The sequence below is a fragment of the Synchytrium microbalum genome (genome assembly GCF_006535985.1).
Source record: "Synchytrium microbalum strain JEL517 chromosome Unknown SmJEL517_scf0013, whole genome shotgun sequence".
Classification (NCBI taxonomy): domain Eukaryota; kingdom Fungi; phylum Chytridiomycota; class Chytridiomycetes; order Synchytriales; family Synchytriaceae; genus Synchytrium; species Synchytrium microbalum.
Window position 1 is genome coordinate 353,981 of NW_022158362.1, and position 17,726 is coordinate 371,706.

The window sequence follows — 17,726 nt, forward strand, 5'->3', positions numbered from 1 at the left end:
TATCAGAGATTGGTTCCAAGGAACCCCTATTGAACATTATCCTACATTTTGAAGCAAGATTCAAAAGTAAGGATGTTGGATTCAAAAATTGCCGAAAAGAATACGTGGGCAAGGCGGATACTGACTTGATAAAGAGATCTATTATCACGTCGTTTAAAAATTCCCCTTCTTCCAATCTCTCTTCATCCTCTGTATGCACTTGTACCGAGTTTTTACCAGAAGGTGGGTACCGAAACATTCTAATATGGTAAAAAAACGTACTTTAATACGATTGTGATGTGTTTTGCACTTGACAAGATTCGAATGACGATGCAAATGGGGGTAACAACGTACGGTAGGTTTGATTTCTTTACCACGACCTTGTCGGAAGCACGACTATCAAACAAGGAAAAAATGAATCACTTCTACAATCATTGTCACACCGTTGGCATTGCTCTTTCTTCGGCTTACGTGTTGGGTTTACTCTTGGGCACTATTGAGCTAAAAGAACCGTCGTCCTCATCATCATCATCATCCAAGTTTATCGAGTGGTTACTCTTTCGAGGCTTACTATTACGCTCCTTCTTCTCGTATGCTGGAGCGCTCGAATCACCTCTACCTATAATACTCATAGAGTTTTTTGGCATAGGCAATCTACTAGATGTATCGATACCACGACCTTTGGCAATATCGTGTATTTGGAATCCATTTGTGGACGATGAGGCAGCAGTAGCATTAAAAGAAGCGTCTGTGGCACGTCGTTGTACCTTCAAAGCGTTTTCCAAGTCTTTTCTGAATTTATCGTAGTTGCCTTGCCTACAACACGGAGTAGTTTATATGGTGAGTTGGCTAGTCGCTTTTGTGTTCAGCAAGTCCAATAGAGTGAGAAATCAAAACTTGTCCTTACGATAAGGTGCTCAAAGTAGTTCGTGGCACCATAAACTGCTTCAGCATAGTACAAAAGGACGTATATTCGGCCTCGAGGACGTCGAATTTGATGATGAATTCCGTCTTGTCGTTGCCATGTTTACTCTGAATGAACATGATGTATGGCATTTTGTTTGAACACTAGGAGGAAATTTGAGAATTTTGATTATATCAATATCTGTTCCCGCTTAGCTGCCGCAAATATGAAGTTGACCCCATCACCAACATACCTCTGCAATCTGTAGACCATCAAGGGTAAATACAGCCTGATCGAAAGCGTCGACTAGTTCAACCCTTCCAAGTCCAAACCGGAGACCTTTGGCATCATAGACGTGACCATTACAAGTGGCAGCACTGACTTTGATGGGTGTGAAGTCACCAAATGATCTTGAATTACGTGACATGGATTGTGAAGGTGGTGGAGGTGCAGACGTCGGTTGGATGAGAGGAGGCTTATTGAGCTTGACAGCGAAATGGTTGGATGATGTGTCTGTTGGGTACTGTGGAGTTGGAATACTTCCGATTCGTGCTTGACCTTGTTTTCCATTACTAGGATTACTAGTATTCTGCTTCATTGGCTTCATAATGGAGTTGCCTTGACGTTTCTGATTTTGAAACGAGTCAGGATCTTCTATCTCGTCTACGACCTCACCTATTTTCACGAAAGGAGAAACAGTCAATGCCGACGAATTCTGGCCAGAAAAGCAATGTTTTTTTTACCATTTCCAGAACGAGTATTTGACTTTGCAGTGGATATGAGTTTTGGAGGCACTAGCGGACCAGGCATCTTGACCACTGACGGTGCAGTACGACCCTTTGGTTGCAATAACGAGTTCAAGTTTGGCGTACTACTGTTGTTGTTGCCACCATTCCCGCGATTTTTGAGTTTGGCAGCTTGTCCAGCAGCATAATGTGGACTATATACGTTTGACTTTCCATTTGGCTTCCTTTGCTCATCCTGTTGCGGATTTGCTGCGATATGTTTTGAGAGGTCGCCGATAGCGTTCTTGAATAATAATCGTCCTGGCTCTGCTGATAATGATGTTGCACCACTTGGAGGCCGAGATAGTGTCTAGAAATGTCATGATGCAAATGAGCTTAGAGTTGGGATCAGGTCACAATGGAAGCAGTGACTTTAAACATACGGTTCGTCCTATCAGCGCTTGATGGGATGGTGTTTTTGAGGTAGGTACAGGGTCGCTATAAGCAGGAGTAGAATATTAAAGCTTTGCATCAGCAAGACAGTATCAGTCCATGCAGCAAACGTACAGGTCAATGACTATATTAGCTGGTTTTGAAGCAGGAACGCCCATTTCGATTTGATATACTCCAGACTCGGGAATGGTGACTTTGTGAGGTTCTGGGTTCCGTCTCTGTACCTGGAGTAAAGGTAGAAAGAATCAGAAGTTGCTGATGTTTGCTGGACTCTCAAAAAAACACCAGACAAGCTTTCGATGTGTAGTAGACATACCTTTACGTTTCGATTCCTTTTCACTGCCGAGTCGATATTGGGAGAAGTAGGAAGTTCATCTTGGTCGTCATCATCCCCTCCAGCCATCATTTGGATGCAAGATGATGCTCTGAGCTGTGAGCGAGGATATGCAATCCCTTCCTTTTTGGTTGGCACGGGGAGGAAAGACTAGATCTGCTTTCAACACGCGTAATACATCCATAAATCACGAATAGAGCTTCTTAATGGCAATCTGGTCGGCGCTGAATCATGTTGAAACTGTTGCTCGCCTGAAATCAGTTGATTTCTTTGCGAAAGTTGATACGCTCAGTATGTGACGCGATACAAATATAAAATGCAAGCCTATTCATTGTAATCTTCTCTCTTCACAATCACTTCTCACCGTGCCATTTGCCATCAATCGTCAAAACACAGCAACATCCAAACTCGCCGACCATGACGACCTTAGGCGCCGTGACAACGATGGACAATCCCAACTCATCTTGGGTCAATCATAGAGGTATCTGCTACAATCGCAAGCTCCTCGTTGTCAATGGTTTTTGCCAACGTGTCGTCGTGTTGGAAGTGATGAACACTTGTTAGCTAACAACTCCACTCTCATATCACTCATAGGAGCATGGGTCACGAATGTAGCAATGATCGTCGGCTTGAAAATCGTATTCTCTTCCATACCTGGCATGTCATCTGAAGCATCATGGACATTGACCAATCTAAGCTACAATCTGGTTTGTCATAAACACAAGCCAAACACCAAAACACACCTATATCCTAACTTGTACACTCTATACAGGGAACATTCATCATGTTTCACTGGGTGTCTGGAACGCCCTTTACACTGAACCAGAACGAAAATGCCGACTTGACTCTATGGGAGCAAATGGACGGTGGTCTACAATTCACTCCTTCGAAAAAGTTCCTCTTTGGATTGCCAATAGTGCTGTATGTGCCTGTGTCTCTGATATCCTTGAATGTCTTGATCCTACAATAATCACACCTTTTTTTGTTCTAGCTTCCTACTGAGTACACACTACACACACTACGACTTTGCCACATTCATGATCAACCTAACATCATTAAGTGTCGTCTTGGTGTCGAAACTCCCATCCATGCATATGAAACGGCTATTTGGTGACGATATTATACCTGCCGATAAAGGTGACTAGAACGCCTACTCCATTACCGAGCCAATCTCTTTATATAGAATGGAAGGAATCGAAATTACGTGTGTTAAATACTCTCGGATAATGCCTCACAAACTACCTATCTCTCTCTTTTTAACACCGTCAACTATCATCCACTACAACCCAAGTCCAAATGGGGAGAGAATTTGGACTTTTGCCTTTGCATATATAGTTTTCTAGCATTCTTCTCTCATTTGTTATATTGTACCTTCGCTGTAAAATATAAAAGAGCACCCATATTGGTGGATATAACACACACAGACACACACGCAATAGTGCTGCAAGATGACAAGTTAGGTTCTAAAGACGCTTTGTTGGATGTGTGGTGCAATCACCAAAGAAAAACAGATTGCCACGAGCAGTACATAAGCTCAGGGTAACCTCTGTTCAAGAACACCATTCTTTCTGATGCTAATAAACAATATATTATCTATAAATATTTTCTTACGCCACCTGTGGCAATAGAGCCTTCAACCCTTCATAGTCCTTCCTCAAATCCTCATTCCGATAATCCAGTTTAGCAGCCACCTCATAATCCACCACAGCATCCTTAATAACATTCATCCTCAATCTTGCAGTACCACGACGAACATGCAATTTCACACGTCGTACTCGTGTCTCATCATCAACATCCTCATCTGTCTTGGTCAGCAGTCCCTGTACTCTCAATCTCTCTGCTTGAAAAGCTAGAACGTCCAGTGCTCTAGTGCAATCATTGACACAGTTCTCGAATTGGGACAGTTGGAGGTAGCATGCCGAGCGATTTGAGAGGGATCTAGAAGTAGGCAAAAAAAAATCAGATTCGGCTCTATGATTGCATTGCAACGTTTCAGTTTACTTACAAGACATCGCGATCATCTAAATCCAAAGCAGCACTATAAGCATTTATGGCAGCTTCATAGCTTTGTCCCTCATAGAATGTGTTTCCCTTTTCACGTAGGTACGTTGCTAAGACAACGGCAAAAAACTGTCAAGAAACAATATGAAAGAAGTTCCATAGAGTTTGTCACTCACGATTTCTCTCCTGAATATTAGCAGCATCATCATTCTTATCTCTCGACGCAGACTGCGTTATAGCTTCATGCTTCCTCACAGCCTCATCAATCCGGGCCTGCCACTTAGCATCCTCCTTTTCACGAGCTACAGATGTAGGTAGATTCTTACGATCTGTGAAAGCTACCGTGATGCTAGCTGACTTTCTTGGTGGTGGTGGTGCACGTGGTGCTGATGCTAAGAAATGCACCAAAAAATGAGATTGCAGATCTCGCGAAATGTCGTGATGACTTTGAATCGTGAATTACCTTCTAGCTGTTTACGAACTTTGGCCCGTATAGCTTCCATATCTAGCTCACTCTCATCGATTTCCACATCGTCCAGCGATAGTGTTGGTGCCACAGGTTGAGAGTTGGATGTGATGGTGGTCTGCACTGCTTCCGCGTCATCTAAGTCATCTCCATTGACTTCTTTAGCAGACGTCAATGTTGCTGAATCTGTACGGCTCGATATGTCAGATTGATTTAAATCTTCCTTCCAGGCTTGTACTTCATCCTATTTTTCCAGAATCAGAGTTGAAATTAGATACGACGAGTCTAGAAATAGCTTGCGGATGGGAAACTTGCATGTGCACGTTGTATGGTAGCTTTTTTTTCACTCTCAATCCGTTCACGTTCAGCTCTCTCAACATCAATTTGATTCTGCACCAGTTTTCGAGCAGCTGTCATCTTTTCTTCATTCTTTGCCTTCTTGGCCTGTATTTAAAAGTAAATTCGATAAATTTGGCTGGTTTTGATACGCTCAAAAAACAAAGAAACCTTGTACCTGATTAACTCGTTCCAACTGTTCACTTTCAGCCACCCTCCTCCGTTCCCTCACAAGATCAGCATCTGCAAATACATATTTCAGTGATTCCCATATATTTGATTGTTTCTGGGATATAGATCTAGTCAGTCTCCATCCAGAACTGTCGACAAACGGTCAGTCCCAAACCTTCATCAATGTGAAAAGAATCTGTCCATCAGCAACAGTAACAGTACTCTGATCCGGTATTATAGGATTTGATAAATCCAGTTCGAAAAAGTACGGCGCATAGTTCGCCTTTATGTATACCGAATTTACTATGTTGTGAGTAAGTGTCAGTCTTTATTCAAAACGGTGATTACATTAATGAATGCATTTACTGTAGGTGTCAACAGTCTTGGATCTAGTTGGTATGGATATAGAGATGACGCTATCGGTCTGCGACCATGAGAAGTCCTTGTCTGTAATTACAATCGGCATTTTTCAAATGTTTTACAGAAATGAGAGATCAACTGTACGGAATGAAAGACGCTTCAATGTGATTGGACTTTGACTCTTTGACATTTACAAATAGATTTACATAATTTGCGTGTTTTGAATGCGGTGCAATTTCCAAAACCAATATTCGTTGAAAATCACTACTCTCGAAGCTTTGGAGCATTTGGCGGACAATCTGGAGAGTGAAAATGGAATTGTGCCGTGTACGTTATTAGATTAGTTTATAGACTTTGAAAACACGTCATTTTCCATCCCTTGGGTGATGCACTCGTCGAGCTTACGGTGCCATAGTATCACTACCACTGACAAAAAGCGTTCATTTATACATTCATGATAGAGTGTAGTCTAGATTCAGACCTTTTCTTCTACGTCCTACCAGAACAACAAAAGCTCATTTCGTCGCCCAACAAATCCAGCATCGCAACACGTAGTTTCCTGGCGTCTTGGTTCTCTGTGGACACGCATGGAATTGTAGTTAGACTGTCGTGGTTTGCAATGCACAACTTTTTCATTCGTGCCTTTCAGAAAAGCTAACCTTGCCAGCAGCAACCAAAAAAGCAATAGTAAAATTTACAATCCCCTGTATATGGTTGTAACCCGGCCTTCAGTCACAGTCATCTCACTTCGTGCTGCTTACTCTACCATCAACCGACAATCCCAAAGCACCCGTTCGAGGATTTGTAGCCTTAGTCAAGCATTTCTGTCCGTCCTTACTTGGTTTCTCGATTCATCGCGTCCAAAAAAGCATACCGAATGTAATTAATGATCTATAGTGCTTTTATTCAGTGCTGGATTTCCTGCAGTTGAAACAACACGGCCAAGTCCACCTGATTCTAAGCACAGGGTTAAATGGTCGCAAATCGATGCTACATGTAGAATCGGGAATTTCATGAGGAGCGGATACCTTTACACAATGAAGTAATTCCGGATTAAACCCAGGCCAGTGTCTTTCTCTGAATGACACGCCACGACTAAAGCATTGAACATTTTCCAGCCAAGTTTCGGTTTTTGTTTCCAACAACATACAAACATTCGCCAATAGAAGGATACCAGAATGAAACGAAAATTCCAATTTTCAAAATCATTTACGTGCAGCCATTTTTGTACGTTCGGTTATTCTCTCGTCAGTTTTTGGAGCTGGCATCATCCAACTGTATGTGTTCTTGGAGAAGCTGGAAGAACTGGGCGGTCCAACAGTATAGTCTCCTCCTAAATCAAAATTGGAATTCAAATCAGTACCGGCCAAAATAAAGAGACAAAGGGGTACTGTTTGTCCCTACTTACTCAACATCGACCCAATTTTCTCCATCCCATAACCCGAGAGCTCTTCATGAGTTCTTTCCAGATCTTTGATCGTATCTTCCAACCCAGCCGGGTTCCGACCCAGACGCTCCCAACACACCAACAACTTCTTACACAAATCATCAAATATATCATCATTCTCATACTGTCTCATATGCTTGTCCTCCATATCAATATACCTATAGAGAGACGCAATACCACGAAAAGCATGGAATGGCGTATATGAAGCCATAATCCTGTCTGAGAGAGCTCCTACAGTACCACTGCTGGGCGACCCAGCCAGTTTGAGTTTCGAGATATCCAGAGGTCTGTTAGCATGCGTGATTTCATAGTCCGATACGACTTGGCTCATGGCTTCTGGATCTCGTTTGAGCATTAAATCGAGGAGTTTTGGAAGCGATTCATTTGATAGCTTTCGAATGACTTTTCGAGCTTGAGCAAGCTTGTCTATGGGAGGATCAATTTCTTTAGTGAGAGTCACGACATTTGAGGGATGCCGCTCCGATGGATCTACGATGTGGGTGATGTAACCTCGTGTGCGATGTAGGAATTGTGATAATTGAAAACCAAAAGATTCTGCACATCAAACCTTACCTTCATCGGTCGCTGACTCCATCCTAGGTCGTTTAGGATTACCAAGCATTTTATAATGGGCAGCTTGGTTCCGTTTCGTTGGTTTCGTCTGTGCAGCCAAAAGCCCACTGGCAAGAGACCACCATGTTTCGGGAACAAGTTTAATACGCGTTCAAGACGTGCTGTAAGCATGAATTACTACATATTTATTGTATATTCACGATTAGTCGTTGCTGATGAGTTATAACATAATGTGATGATGTTTTTTGGACCGGCATCTCAGAGCGGTCGATTGTGAATAGGTAACCAAGTACCAAAGTGACATTACAGTCCAGGCCAATGGTCAATGTATACTTCCTTGATGAGAGCGAGATGGGAATTGGGAATATTTGTGTCATTGTTTCCACATAAGTTATGACCATGAAGTATACACCATAAAAGAAACCCAGGCCAAGTAAATCTTTTGAGAGAAAATGCCGGTCAGCTCCTGCACATTGCCTATATAATGCTGGCTTTTTTAAACACAAGACAGAAAGATGAACGTACAATACAATCTCAAAACCACAGCGAAAATGGCTCTAATCAATCCTGGATTATCTGATGGAACACTGAGTAGGAATAATGCTACAATGCCCACTGGTCCGATATTCAAATTAGCAACTGACGAACCAATCACTATCGTTCGTGAGTGGACATTGGGATGATGAGATTCACGTATCCTTATAATCACGAATAGAGATATTATACAAAGCACGGCGTCGGCTATCAAGCACCATGTCAAAGAAATTGATTGCAATGTCTAGAATGAAGAGTAGGTATTAGAGACAAGTGTGGCATTGAGACTTCTTTCCTACATGACAATATCACTTACGAAGTGCAATGAATGTATGAATTCGTCTTCATATACGCCTCCTCGACAGCATGCAAGTAAAGTCAACGTTTCGAGTTGGCCATTGCTGGTTCCAAATCCCAAGCTGTGGACCCTTTACTTTCATTAGTGAGTTTACGTGCTATAGACGTGTTGTTGGCATCATATATTTTATAATTCGATTCTCTCTGCTTACCTGGCCTACGGCGTACAGGATCACGTCCAAACTCGATTCAAAACCTCAAAAACCAATAAATCACACACTTGGCCTGAAACCCAACATTTGGCAATAATGAGCACGGCAGAGCACGAAGAAGATGAATTCTTCGAGCCAGAAGAACAACAAGTTCAACACCAGGCATCATCAAAACCATCCTCAAACCCATCAAGTCCAATCATCACCAAACCAATAATTCAACAGCAGATAGACAAGGAGCCTTCTCCCACTCTTTCTGCTCAACACAACATTGTTAAATCTGCTGCAAATACGAAAGCTCTGTTCGACGACGTCTCTCCTACGCCTCAGGCTAGTAATGTCTGGGGCTCTTGGGGCTCGTCGTTGTCCTCCTTTGTTAATGTCGCCCAAAGTACACTCGCTAAGCAAGCAGACAGGTTATATGAGGTACATATACTGTATATTGCAGGTCTATCTTTTGTTTTTTCACTGGCATATTACTGACACTGACATTCACATAGTCTCTGGACCCTGAATATGAACGAGAGAAAATGTCGATACGAGATCGTGAAGCAAGGACAAAAGCTCTATCAACTCCACTAGACGCCGATGCTATAACACCAGATCCGAAAGCAGACACTCAACAACCGATAGATCCAATACACGCTGTTTCCCACGCAGCCGAAGCACTACTCTCCAAAATGGATGAAGGACTGAATTCAGTCTCTGATGCGGTGGGCAACTCCTTGTTTTCAGGGTACAAGAAGATTGAAGAGGCGAAAATCGGTGAAAAGGTGAGGGAATTTGATCTCAAATCGTTGCCTTTTTGCTAACTCTTAAATTACTGCCATAGGTTCTCGCGTTGCAAAATCATGCTGCAAATCATGAAATGTTGCAACAGAGTAGGGATTTGAGTCAAGATGCCCTCTCAAGTGGTTTGGCTGCTCTAGAAGGTCTTGGACAACAGGCCATGAATTTCTTCGGATCCGTGAGTGTCAGCGTAGTAAACAAGCATTACTGAGAAGAGCGATTATTGCAGTCACAACCACTTGAATCTTACGATTTCACCATATTGCTTAGAGACCAACTCAAGCACCAACAAAACTCACCAAGCAACAAACATCATCAACCAAAACCTTTAGCTCTGTGTTCAATGAATCTGAAGGTGGTGCCTCCTTCATAGCCATCGAATCCTTGTCTACTAGTGCATCAAGTCAAGTCACCACTCTCATATCGAAATCATCCAAAACAGCAGATATGAAGGACATTGATCAAGCATTCGATGTCGATTCTATGCTTGAAGACGCTGAAAGCATAAGTGAAAGACCGTTCTCTGATGATAAAGAGTTTGATTCACTCGTAAGTTGGACAGCCTGGTCTTGTTTTTGTCTGATACCTAAACTAATTTTTTCAACTAGGTCAACTCACTAAAAGGATTGACAGCACAAGCACCAACCATCCTCACCAAAATAAAAGAAGCAATTCGACCATGTGAATCATCCACCAGCGAAAAGCTACGATTCTTCAATGTCTTGTATGAAAAGAAACTGCCATCAGATACGACCATTGAAGAATTCATTGATGGATTGTATTTGGATGCGCTGGCTGTTCTTGTGTCGTCTGTTGAGTCTTGGTGTACATTGGTATGATTAGTAAACCGATGATTTCCGGTCTTTTTCGTTGCCTGAAAAGTTAACCCTTTTTCTCGGTTAGGTGTTGCGAGTCGCTGAATCTCAACTCATGAGTGTTTCAGAAACGTCTGACAAGCCAAAGGCTGTAGACAGTGTGTCTGAGATTATGGAGTCTTTGAGGACGGCTTCGATAGCTATGATCAATGGTAAAGAAAAAGTGCCAGCCTAACTTGCAGATTTTGAAAGAATTTCAAAAGGTTTCCTTGTGCATACCATAACTGAAACATTCATTGGTTATTTTTTTCTGAAAATAGTCATCAACGAAACTGCAGAGATTTATTCATCGGCATTTGCATCTCTTGCCAAGAAATTTCCAAGAGAATCTGTCGCTACACTTGTAAGTGTCTGTTGTAGATGTTTGACTCCAACAAACAATGGTAGGCACGGTTCATATATTTTTTCTCTTCTTAGGTGGATAAAGCCGTGACGATACTCAACAATGATGGCGAATCTGCCATAACAGTTATTCAGGAATCATTCAACAACCTATCACCCATATTTAAATTCAAGCGTTTGTAGTCGTCAGTAATGTCGATATGTATGTTTGTTGTCATTGTCGTTGTAATGCTCAGTTTATATATGCCAAGCCTCGCAAATTGTATAAAAGATGATCGTTTTGGCGAGCGCGGCGCTGCTTTTGTTTTCGATTTCTAGGCGTATGGCTATGTTGGGTAAATAACATTCTCAGGATGAGATTCATTGCCTGCACCTCGTCTCTGACTTTTGTGCTGTTGTGGTGGTTGTAATGCTCGCTATCAGGAGACGGTGGTTGCGAATGTGATGTTTTTATTTTTCTCTAATTATAGGGGGCTATGTTTTTAGCAAATACAACGATAAACAACAGTTTTAGGCACAGATTATTATTGGTTATTATTGGGATGCTCCTGGGCCTCCAGAGAGCATCGCTTGGAGATGAGGCAACGAGATCCTATCAATACCAAAAAAGCGTGAGATTGTTTTCAATGACGCAGGAAAGAACAAGTCTTGCCACACACCAGGGAGGGATGAAGCGGTCTACGTGGTCGAGAGTTCTCGGATTTGGTTTGCCGAAATCAGGAGCTTGATCTAAATCAAGTAAGAGGATATCCGACTTTTCATTCAATACTGCTCGCGTTGTGACTATTTTGAGGAGTTCAGGTGATAACTGATCGTGAAAGGGGACCAATTTAGAAGTGTTAGTATTCAAGATCGGACAACCAAACTTTTTTTTCGCAAATGATACTTACAGGTGAATCATAATCTCCAGCCAAATAAAGAGTCAATAGCTTCTTGATTTGGGTTGGGTTCAGCAAGAAACAGACCTGCAAAATAAGGATAATTAGTAAAACACCTGTGTCCTGCGACATATCGAATTTCTCTAGCAACACAAACACACAAGCTTACATCAAAAATAGTCTCAATATCTTGTGGTGATTGCTTATTCAATGTCAACAATTTAGCAGCTTGCAAGAGTTGTTGCAAATGTAATGTAGCTATGAAATCAAGGTAAAATAAAAAATCAGTCTCAGCAACAAAAACAACGCCACTGAAACATGAAGGTCCAAATCTGATTGCCAGCATCCTAAACCCATTGACATACCTTCCGAAATCCCATTACTAGTACACCACTCTTCCAACCTCGACACATTATACTGAATCTGCACGCCTCTCTTCCACGTCAAGAAATTCTTCCTCACAAGTATATGATTGAATCCACTCACTCCAATAACCCTGACCAACTCAGTCAACAACTGTCGCGCCATCGTGTCCTCCATATAATAAGATCTCATGGTCTTGGATAATTTCGACAAGAAATTCAGCAATTGCTCAATCGAGAATGTGGCAGTAGCTGGTGAATATCCCAGTCTAGCAAATATCCCTCCATTTTGTTTACAGATGTATCCCGGTAGCGACTGGTTTTCGATTACGGCGGGTACAATCATATTGTTGAGGCGTTTTTTCAGTTCTTTAACCCATCCATGGTATATTTCAATCAAGAGGTATTCGAGATCGTGACGTGCACGGTCAAGAGCACGTTCGGTTTCAGACAGTAGGGTGGTGGCCCGTCGACTTAGCATGCTGCCTCGTGCCGGTGCCTTGTTGCGGGATTGGGTTTCGCGATCTTGGGCTGTTTTGACTATACAGAGGAGCTCGTAGCAGTTGGATAGCCAGAATGCTGAGACGTAATCATCTTCGAATTTCTATAGAAATTGAAGACCAAAAAAAATCAGCAACCAACAATCAACAGACACAACAAGTCTGACTAGTTCACTCACCATAGTCAAAGTCTGAATAGCCTTCATGATATTCGCCATAAGATTCGTCATACGGACATTCAAATCATTCGAAATCATCTTCAGCATACAACTACCAATTAAATGTGCAGGGAAGAATATCTCCTTTCGAGAGGCTTGCGTTTGGGAATTAGGTAATGGCAAATTGAGGTTGGTGATTAGCGAATCCAATATCTCTTCTTCCACCAATTTGTCTTCTACTAGTTTATCACCAGACACATCACTACCAGCTATTTCAGTTCGAATGTCTCGTGTAGCACCTGGATCTTCTCCAACTGCAAACGAGTGGCGTCTCGATCGGGTGCCTCGACTGGGTGACAGATTAGGTGATAGGGATAACATGGAGTCTTCCTTTGTTGGTGAATATCCGTTCACTTCACCATTCATTACACGACCAGGAGATGTTGGTGATGACATTAAAGCATCGGCTTTACGATCGGGTTTATACTTGGCTGCTACATATACTTCAATCTGAGCCTTCAATGCTTGAATCTCCTTTTGATACTTGGCTTCAGCAGCCTCATCTAAGCCTCTCCCACCAGAACCTGATAATGCAACCTTTTTGGTCTCTTCCTTGGCTTTCTTGGCTTCTTCCTTATGCACTGTCATCTCCGCTGTGAGACGAGCCACTTCATCTTCTTTACGTTTCATGGCAGCCTGTAGTTTATCAGCCTCTTTTTGTAGAGCCGTATTACTTTCTCGCAAATGAGTAACTTCTACTTTGAGTGCTTGAGTGCCTTCATTCGAAGAGTCAGCAACAGCTTTTGATTTCTGTTCTGAATGTAGTAACTGATCTCGAAGTTTGGTTACTGCAGCATCTAGTAATGCAACCTTTTCTGCCAAGGCCTTGTTTTCGAGTTCTTTACGTTGCACAGATTGTGATAATTCAATGACCTTGTTGTCCAATTGGTATTTGACTTCCATAAGTTTACCAACTGAGCGAGCTTCTTCTTTAGCCTTTTTGAATTCTCGTCTAGCCAATTTACGACGCCACAAGGATTGTACGAGGACAATCTTGCGACGGTATGCGTTTCTCTCCTTTTCTTCTTTGGCTCGTTGGATTTGCACGGCATTGAGTTTTTGATACAGGACCTTCCTCTCTTTGATTGCTTGGTGCATTCTCCAAGCTATTTTTTGCCGAGCGCAAAAAATAGAGCATTAGTATGAATAAAAAACGAGGCTAAAACCAAGGAAATAAGATTCGTGCTCTAAATAAACTCACCACTTTGGACAGTAATAACATCCTTTCGCATTTTGTTGTACTTGGACCTAGCCAAATAACCACGAGCAGTCCGTTGAATCTTTGTAGCAGCTTGATCTTCCCGCATACTTTGTAACAACCTTCTCCCTCTCCATCTCCTAACCGCTACCTGTATAACTATTGCAGCAGTACGCATCTGGAGATATCTACGATGATAAACATATCGTCTCATATTGGACTGAATCAGTACGACAGCTTCCCGCAATCGTGCTGATCTCAGGTTCTCCAAATAGGCCAATTGGCCAGCTCGGAAGAATATCTTGGTCAATCCAACTTGGAATCGATCTTCATTCGTTATCCGTGCTTTTACGATACGTTCGGTAAGGACTTTGGCCTTCTTGTCCCATTGCGATGAGCGGATTAGGAGGTAGTATCGATCAGCGAATTCTTGGAAGGTCCAACGAGATGGATATCCTGCACATGATATACGAATGGTTTCGAGGACACCACAAGCTCGTAATTGAGCCAGGACCATTTGTGGTTCGAATTGGAAGGCGGCTTTGGCCATGTTGGGTTTAATACATCTTATATAGTGAACTTCGGTAGAGTTGATAGTCGCCATGAGTTGGACTAGAGAGGCTTTGAAGATGGCACCTAATGTGGGCTTCTTCAAAACACCACCAGCTCCACCACGTGAGAGCGTTCCTTTGGATTGTTTCTAAATGACGAAAACAAATGATGAGGCTCGATCCTTCGTAAAGGGAAAAAAGTAGAGACAGAACTCTCTCCAATACAATTGCCATTTAAACTCACCACCTCTTCAACAGCAGCAACAGCAGCTGGATCAGGCTCCAATACATCCTTCAAGAATGTATTTTCTGTCTTGAGCAAACAAGCCATATGCTCATCAGACACAGTATCCTTGTTCTTATCCAAGAATCCTTCAATATCATATGTGACATCAGTAGCATAATGTTTTATGGTAAAAGCAGTTTGACCAAATCGAGGCTTTTCATAAAAGTCCTTGAATTCAGGAGTAGCGAATCTCGAATGCAACTTGGTGATGAGAGTTCCGTCTGCACCTGATGGCAAACGCGATTCTTCATCTAGTAAATCGAGAATACCCAATTTGCCTTCAATCATTGTAATACATGGCTGATTGTCGTTAAAGTCAATAAATGACTACAGGGAAAAATAGTCAGCAACGAAGAACTAGATAATATGAAGGGAGGCAAGAATTTACCCAATTGATCTTCTCAGCAATATATTCTTCTTGCTCAAGTTTGAACACATGCTGGTTGAATTCTTGCTGTAGCTTTTCATTGGCGTAATTGATACAGAATTGTTCAAAGGAATTCTTCTTAAAGTGTTCAAACCTAATTGGGCAACAAAATGTCAGTGATGCAAAAAAAAACTACAGTATTTAATCGTATCATACCCGTAGATATCCAATACACCAATAAACGTCGTATTCTGAACTGCAGTCTCTTTGTATAAACACTTGTTTGTGACTCGCACAATCCAGTCAAACAGAGTAGAGTACAAGAATTTAGCGACAGAGTCTCTACCAGTTGTAGCAGCCACTTGATTTACATTTGATACAATCTTTTCACTTCTCAGAATGATTTGCTTCTTGACAATCCACTTTTTGAATTCACTTTGGTCAATACCTAGTAGTCTACAAGCTTGCTGAAGAGCTGGATCTTCGTCTTGGACGAATGCTTCATCACGTATGGCTGATATTTTAATGTTTCCGATATGGAGGAGAGCGGCACATACTCTGAATATGTCCCATTGTTGGGCGATTGGGATACCAATGGTTGATAGTGCTTCTTGCGTTGCTTTAAAATCTGCTATGTCATCTATACCAGGCACTACACCTGCAGCACCTTGTTTTAAATAGTGAAAGTCCTGCCATATCGTAACACCAAATTCTTTACGTTCTGCGGCAGGCATTGCCGCGCACATTTGGTAAAAGACGTGATAGTTTCGTTCTAGTTGGAACAGAAGGGAAAAAAAAATCAGCTAGGCAGTGGAGATTCTCGATTCATTACGAACTTACCTTGGGAAGGCTGAAAGACGAGACGTGATCGTTCCAGCAAGTACGTCCGTATCTTAGCACCCATGATACGTGGTGATGCAGTGTTTCGTGATGGTTTTGTGAAGAGAATTTCTATATATTTACCAAATCGTGACGAGTTGTCATTTCTCGTAGTTTTCGCATTACCGAAAGCCTAAAAAACATCATATTCTCATTTAGAATCTCCCATTCAAAACAAACGCTGAATCTTGCAATAGAGAGGAGTAGGTTCGAATGCGTCCCGTACCTCCATAATGGGATTGGTTGATAAAACAGCTTCCTCGATTTCAGTAGCTCCACCACTCAGACTACTATTACTTCTATGCATCACTTTGGTACCGTCCAAGTCATCGACGGCTGCAAAGTATCTCATAATGTATTTGGCACTGGCAGTCTTTCCAGCACCAGATTCACCAGAAACTATGATTGACTGATTCTTGGATTCACGGAGCATTGTTCTATATGCTTCTTCTGCCACAGCGAACTAGATTTGGTTGAATTGTTAGAGAGGATGTGGAATCGCGAGGTGTCAATTCACTTACCAAATGTGGTTCTAGCTCTCCACGCCGTTTACCAGAATACTCTCTATGGACAGCGAATGATTGAGTAACGTATTCCGATGATTGAGAAACACATTAGGATCAGTACCTCATTGTGTCTGGAGTGTAGATAGGCATTGGGCGAAAAGGGTTCATTGCAATCAAAACAATTCCTGAATAGGTGTAGATCTGTTCAGCAGCATATCTGATCTTGACATTATTCAATACGGCAGGTCTAGAATGATAATAATGTGTAAATTGGCGAGGCTGGTGCGTCCCTTCCATCAGCAACAACGAATATTTACTCGTGCAAATATGACAGATTGGCCAAATCGTCAAGACCCTCCTACAACGATTACAAGATCGAACGATCAGAAAAAATACGATGAAAGCAAGAGATTTTACAAGTAAAGAGGGCATACCAGCATGGGAGGGTTTTTAAGTGGCGGAAGGTCGACATACTTGGTAGCGGCAAGTTTTGTCAAGGTGGTGTCTAGTACAATGTCCTGAAAACAGAGCGTGGTGCGTCAATAGATGCAGGTGTTGGTGCTTGTTTCTATTTGAAATCAGCATACCTTCCGACCAGGTACGGCAAAGGTGAGTTTCAGATTTTCGCCAGCCAGAGTCCTAGCTGTTGTGGTGCCTTCAATCCAGCCCTCGTCTTCATCTGGAAAGTAGACTTGGGTACCCTATGAATGGATCAGGACAAGCATCAGTTTGCTAGCTCAAGTTTGCACAGTGGGGACGCCCCTTCCGAAACAGATTGTTTTTGCAACTAGATTACAGGAATATGAAGATAGGCAGTACCTTCTGATAAATGTCTATAGTGCTATCGTCTGCCATGTTATCTTTTCCCAGCATGAGCACACCAAAGGGTATCAGGCTCTCTCCTTGCTCTTCGACTTAGTAAAGAACGAAAGGTGATTCGGTGCCTGAAACAGCTTGTGGAGGAGAACGTTTGAAAAGGGAGAACGGTGGATACATTCGATTGTCGCGATAAATCACGTTCTGCTATTTCTAGAATCGCCAAATCTGTTCCTCAACTCGTCTGCTTGGAATTTGCCAAAACGCGTTCAAACCAATATTCACGTTTTTCATGATCTGAAGCTCGATTCCAACTATCGGAATACGGGAAGCCGCGTATCAGACTATCAGATATAACGTAAGTAAA

General features: G+C 42.2%; 4 protein-coding genes across 4 annotated transcripts; 2 read left to right on the forward strand and 2 right to left on the reverse strand.

Annotated features, from left to right (window-relative positions):
• Window positions 1-2,839: 2,839 nt before the first annotated feature.
• Window positions 2,840-3,540, forward strand: SmJEL517_g02889 (uncharacterized protein; the record flags this gene model as incomplete). Its single annotated transcript, XM_031168817.1, has 4 exons — window positions 2,840-2,876; window positions 2,990-3,102; window positions 3,168-3,316; window positions 3,387-3,540. The coding sequence occupies 4 exons, from the start codon at window positions 2,840-2,842 to the stop codon at window positions 3,538-3,540; spliced, it is 453 nt and encodes a 150-aa protein (XP_031025180.1).
• A 462-nt stretch (window positions 3,541-4,002) lies between these two features.
• Window positions 4,003-5,835, reverse strand: SmJEL517_g02890 (uncharacterized protein; the record flags this gene model as incomplete). The annotated part of the gene is made up of 8 exons (XM_031168818.1): window positions 4,003-4,333; window positions 4,401-4,506; window positions 4,573-4,788; window positions 4,860-5,106; window positions 5,259-5,306; window positions 5,377-5,484; window positions 5,545-5,672; window positions 5,736-5,835. The coding sequence occupies 8 exons, from the start codon at window positions 5,833-5,835 to the stop codon at window positions 4,003-4,005; spliced, it is 1,284 nt and encodes a 427-aa protein (XP_031025258.1).
• A 3,053-nt stretch (window positions 5,836-8,888) lies between these two features.
• On the forward strand, window positions 8,889-10,981 carry SmJEL517_g02891 (uncharacterized protein; the record flags this gene model as incomplete). The annotated part of the gene is made up of 8 exons (XM_031168819.1): window positions 8,889-9,218; window positions 9,293-9,565; window positions 9,625-9,759; window positions 9,852-10,130; window positions 10,190-10,414; window positions 10,485-10,608; window positions 10,717-10,799; window positions 10,874-10,981. 8 exons carry the CDS (start codon window positions 8,889-8,891, stop codon window positions 10,979-10,981), a joined length of 1,557 nt encoding a protein of 518 aa, XP_031025259.1.
• A 351-nt stretch (window positions 10,982-11,332) lies between these two features.
• SmJEL517_g02892 (uncharacterized protein) lies at window positions 11,333-17,398 on the reverse strand (the record flags this gene model as incomplete). The annotated part of the gene is made up of 18 exons (XM_031168820.1): window positions 11,333-11,390; window positions 11,458-11,606; window positions 11,689-11,763; window positions 11,846-11,934; window positions 12,042-12,642; window positions 12,718-13,862; window positions 13,958-14,654; window positions 14,750-15,118; window positions 15,180-15,312; window positions 15,375-15,930; window positions 15,999-16,170; window positions 16,264-16,500; window positions 16,559-16,601; window positions 16,665-16,790; window positions 16,861-16,901; window positions 16,978-17,061; window positions 17,131-17,244; window positions 17,363-17,398. The coding sequence occupies 18 exons, from the start codon at window positions 17,396-17,398 to the stop codon at window positions 11,333-11,335; spliced, it is 4,725 nt and encodes a 1,574-aa protein (XP_031025256.1).
• Between the last annotated feature and the right edge of the window lie 328 nt (window positions 17,399-17,726).